Source organism: Culex pipiens, chromosome 3, assembly GCF_016801865.2.
Source record: "Culex pipiens pallens isolate TS chromosome 3, TS_CPP_V2, whole genome shotgun sequence".
Classification (NCBI taxonomy): Eukaryota; Metazoa; Arthropoda; class Insecta; order Diptera; family Culicidae; genus Culex; species Culex pipiens.
The window spans coordinates 114,218,714-114,223,189 of NC_068939.1; the positions used below are offsets into that span (position 1 = coordinate 114,218,714).

Below are 4,476 nucleotides of genomic sequence, written 5' to 3' on the forward strand. Positions count from 1 at the left end.
TTGATTCCACTGTATCAACATTTATTCGAATTAACTAGAAGATGATTAGCTTACTTTGCAGTGAAACAAATTGGAGTAGCAGCAAGTCTTTAACGAATGCCCCTTCCTCTGTACGGCGCGCACCCGCCAGCAAAAAAAAAGTCAGCAAGCCCCCGAAACCCCACAACACACACCGCTGATACGATGGCACGCCGCTTCTCTCACTCGAAATCAATTAAAAGCGCGCCTGTTTAATTGGGCACGCCGGCGCGATCGCAACCCATTAAGCGACAAGATTATTATTTTTAATAACTGCGTTTGTTTCACCGCCAGCGTCTGGTTGTGGATTGCGTGGAGTGTGGGGGACGATGGGTGTCGGTGCAACATATTGATTGAATTTTCAATAATACGCCCGGCGGGGATTATTCTGCGTTTTGAGGGAGAGAGAAGGGGTGAGAATTAACGCGTGGGAACTGACGTGTGTGTGTGTGCGTTCAGCAAGACTTACCAACGGATTTGGTCGAAATCTGTACGCAAGCATCATACGTTTGCGATATTGGTCGTACTCGTTATCGTCCACCTCGGGATTATCTCCGGCGGCCACGCCCAGGCCCTGGTTGTTATCACGCTGGGATGCTCTGAAAGGGGTGGGGGGAGAGGGGGGGTAGAGAGAAGGGAGGGAAAAGGGACGAGACGTGAGATTAGTCAAACACATTATCGATGACATCTCGCCGCGTGGTAAATCCGCGCGGAATTTACTTGTTAATTGGGTCGACGATGCCGCTGCCATCTGCGCCCAGTCCTTGGCCCTCCTTCCAGCCGAGTTTTTGCAGCATCTGGAAGCCGACGTTGTCCTCCTTTAGCTTGTACTCCTTGTAGTCGCTGAGGTTGGGCTGGCGGTTGTTTTTTTGTGCGTCGTATTTCTCCATGAACTTGCGCAGCTCCTCCGGGGGCAAAAAGTCGCCGATGTGGTGCTTTCCCTCGGACTTTTTCGTCAGCTCGTTCGCCCACAGCTGGGTCGCTTCCATTTCTTGCGAGCGGAGTTTGTGCTCCCAGGTTCCGCCCGTTACGTCCTCGTCCGAGTCGTACTCGTACTTGAACTTGCCACTGGCGGCCAACCGGTCAATCTCCTGGCGCTTTCGCAGCATGTCCTGGTACAGCAGGTTGATCTTGTAGTGGTCCTCGGCCTTTTTCCAGTCCTCTTCCGAGAGGTTGGTGGAGCCAAAGTTTTGACGTACGTAAGCCAGTAGCGCCGGATCGGTGCGGTTGTTTACGGCCATCAGCTTCGGCGTGCTGGAAGAGGACGACGCGGAAGGTTGGTTTGACGCCACCGCCGGATTTGGCATGGTCTTGATCGGCACCTGATCTCCCCAGCGGCTTTTGCGTCGCTTGGCGTGATCTTTCATTAGTTGGCCGGCAGCGTTTTGTTGCGCCGCCGAATCCGACGAACTGTATTCGCCGCGTGAAGTCGTCGACACGATTTTGGCCTGCTCTAGTTTGAACTTTTTGTACTCCTCAAAGTTTGGAAAGCGATCGTTCTCATTGGTTTGAAACTTGTCCAAAAAGCTCTCGAACTCGTCGCGCATGAGAAAGTCCCGCAGGTTGGACGGCTGGCAGCGCTCGTACAGCTTGGTAATCTCGTTGATCCACAACAGCACAGCCTTCATCTTGTCCGTATTCATGCGACGATCTTCCTCCACATCGACCGGACCTCCGTTGGGATCGTTCATCAACCGATTGCTCGTGTACCGCTCGTGCCGCTGAATCTTATCGGACATGTCCTCGTACAGCAGCCGGATCCGGAAGTGCTCCTCGGCAAGCTTCCACGCCTCGGGGCTCACCTCAACGGTACCGTAGTTCTGGAACACAAACTGAAGAAACCCCGGGTTCGACCGCGAACTCTGATGAAACAGCTGCTGCTGTTCGTCCTGCATGCCGCCACAACCTCCGTCCTCCGTAAATCCCTGCCCTTCCCCCGTCATGTCGGTCGTTTCCACACTCTCCGACTGATCTCCCCAGCGGGACTTTTTGCGCTGCTTCTGCCTTCCGCTCCGCCCTCCGCTCCCACTCCCATTTCCCTTCTCCCCATCCCCACCTCCACCTCCACCGCCACCTCCCCCACGCCCCTCCGACTTGCTGTCCGGCGAGTCGCGAAAGTCATCGTCCGAGTCCGAACTGCTCTGATCCTCGCGCGCATTCCCCGCGTTCATCGTTTTGTGCTTCAGATTCTTCAAGTTGCGCTTGCGAGCCTCCCGCACGTACTCCGTGTCGGAATCGGTCTCCGTCGTCGACTTGTCGTCGTAAAAGTGACGCTCGTCCCCATAATAGTTGGGCTGCATCTGGATGGGCTCGCCGTCGTTGAACTGCTGCTGCTGGTCCGGATTCGGTTGATGATCTTCCAGCTCGTTGGTATCGTCCAGCACGTCGGCCGGGTCGTACTTGGAGTCATCCGACGCCGCCGGCTGCTGAATCGACGGCAGCTCGTGACCCACCAGGCCCGCCGTCTTGAACAACTTGGCTACGATCATGTGCCGATAGTTTCTGTAAGCGTCGGACTGTTTCTCAAACAAGAACCTGCACGCAACCAACGAAAAGAAGGAACGGAATAGTTATGAAAACAAAACTCATTCTCCCAACTACAACACACACACAGAGAGAAAGAAACACAGTTTAGACTGAAGGTGATGACAGAGCATCGGAAGAACACGGAGAGGCGAGCGCGCGCGCACGCTTCGTTCAGCCGTTTTGCGCGTTATCAGTTTTAAAACCATAATTCAAAATCCAACTCGCAAAACAACCAAACCGCCCGTCTCTCACGCGTTTGCTTCGTCTGCTGAACCCCGCGTGTGTATCATCTCTTCTTTTTCTTCGTCATTTGTTCGTGATATCCTGCGAACCGGTCGCCGCGGTGCCTCTTCCAGCCGTTGTAGCGCGGTCGTAGTAGTAGTTGAGATCATACATGGAAGAGTGTAGGGTAGTAGTGAGTAATGAGTAGGATAAGTAAAACAATTACCAAAGCGATGGATGCAACTCATTTTTACGTGAACTTAATTTTTCTTCATAAACATCACCGATATCGGCAACCAATTCAACTAACTCTTCAACTGTTGTTGGTAATTTATCATTCTCTGAAAGTACTATACAAAAATTATAACTAAAAGAACATAGACCTTGCGTCGTGTGAGAGGGCGTGGCGATAGGCGGAACGGGCGCTGGAGTGGACCTCGGTTGTTATTTTTAATCAACATTTTAACAAACATCTTCCAAGAGGTCCAGTCCAGGCGCGTCGCTATCCCAAGAGCGATTCTACTAAGGGTTTACTAACCTTTACAGTTGGCCCCAACTTCGGGCACCTGTTCCAGCACGGGCGGTTGCGGCGGCGGAGGTGGCAGTGACGACGACGGTCCCGGATAGCTTTGCTGTTGTTGCTGTTCGACGGCCATCATTGGCGGTTGAACTTGCACGGCCATCATGTCCGGCTGGTAGGCCATCATGGGCGGCGGCTGCCCGTAGGCGGCGTACGCCGTCGTCGGTGCCATCATTGGCACCGATGGGGGAGGCAGCGGCGGTGGAGGAGGCGGCAGTATCGCCACGGCGGTGGCTTCGTCTGGTTTGAACTTTTTCTCACTGCAAAAGGGGGAAAATAATGTTAGTTTGCATATGGGTCATTCCATCTGAAGCGGAACAGCATTTGAAAACTACCCTCTCCGATCCTGCTCAAATTTGGCAGAGCTGTTGATGCTATCAAAACATGCAAGAATCCCAAATTTCATCCAAATCGGACCACCCCCTCCATTTTTGTACCCTCCCAAAAAATCGACTTTTTGCCGATTTTTGCGCAAAACTCCTATCTTCAAACGGCGATAACTCAGGAACCACAAATCTTAAAGGGTCCATCTTAGACTCAATTTTGAAGGAAATTGGACGTAGAATCCATTTCCGTGGTCAAAATGTTGATTAATTTATTTTTTCTACCTGTATTGCGCAATTGAAAACTTTAAACGGTCGTATCTCAAAACACCCCAACTTATTTTTTTGATTTGACCTCACCATCGTGTTCCCCGGCCAATTTTACATAAGAATCACTTATCGACAGAAATGAATATGTTTCGTTCTAGAGATATCGAATTTTAAAGTTTTGTGTTTTCGAGATTACCTACATCAGCTTCATTTGCCGCATCTGCTAGAAGCACACAGACGGGCTGATCAATAACTGCTACCTGGTAATTTATTGAAATAATATTTAATCATAAATAATCTTTATCAAATTGGGCAAAAAATAACTGTATAACACTGTAGGAAACTGGAGTTTAATCGCGAATGTTTATTTGCTCAAAAAAATTAATTAGGTGAATTTCTGTGCTAACCCACAGGACAGAGCAATAACGACACAGTAAAGGGCAGAATTGGATTCCGACGAAGCGAGCAGGAAAATGCAGTTAATCTTGTTAGTAACACTGAACAATAAGTGCACGATACATTATTGAGTAAAAAATA

The 4,476-nt window shown here is 50.4% G+C and overlaps 1 protein-coding gene across 1 annotated transcript in view; it reads right to left on the minus strand.

Moving 5' to 3' along the window:
- Positions 1 to 4,476, minus strand: part of LOC120413989 (uncharacterized) — a 9,651-nt gene continuing 5,175 nt past the window's right edge. The window contains exons 2-6 of the mRNA XM_052709947.1: positions 3,305 to 3,606; positions 2,993 to 3,116; positions 739 to 2,553; positions 488 to 617; positions 1 to 406 (exon numbers count right to left, since the gene is read on the minus strand). Coding sequence (XP_052565907.1) covers positions 380 to 406; positions 488 to 617; positions 739 to 2,553; positions 2,993 to 3,116; positions 3,305 to 3,606 — 2,398 coding nt within the window. The 3' untranslated portion in view covers positions 1 to 379. The remainder of the gene's footprint in view (positions 407 to 487; positions 618 to 738; positions 2,554 to 2,992; positions 3,117 to 3,304; positions 3,607 to 4,476) is intronic.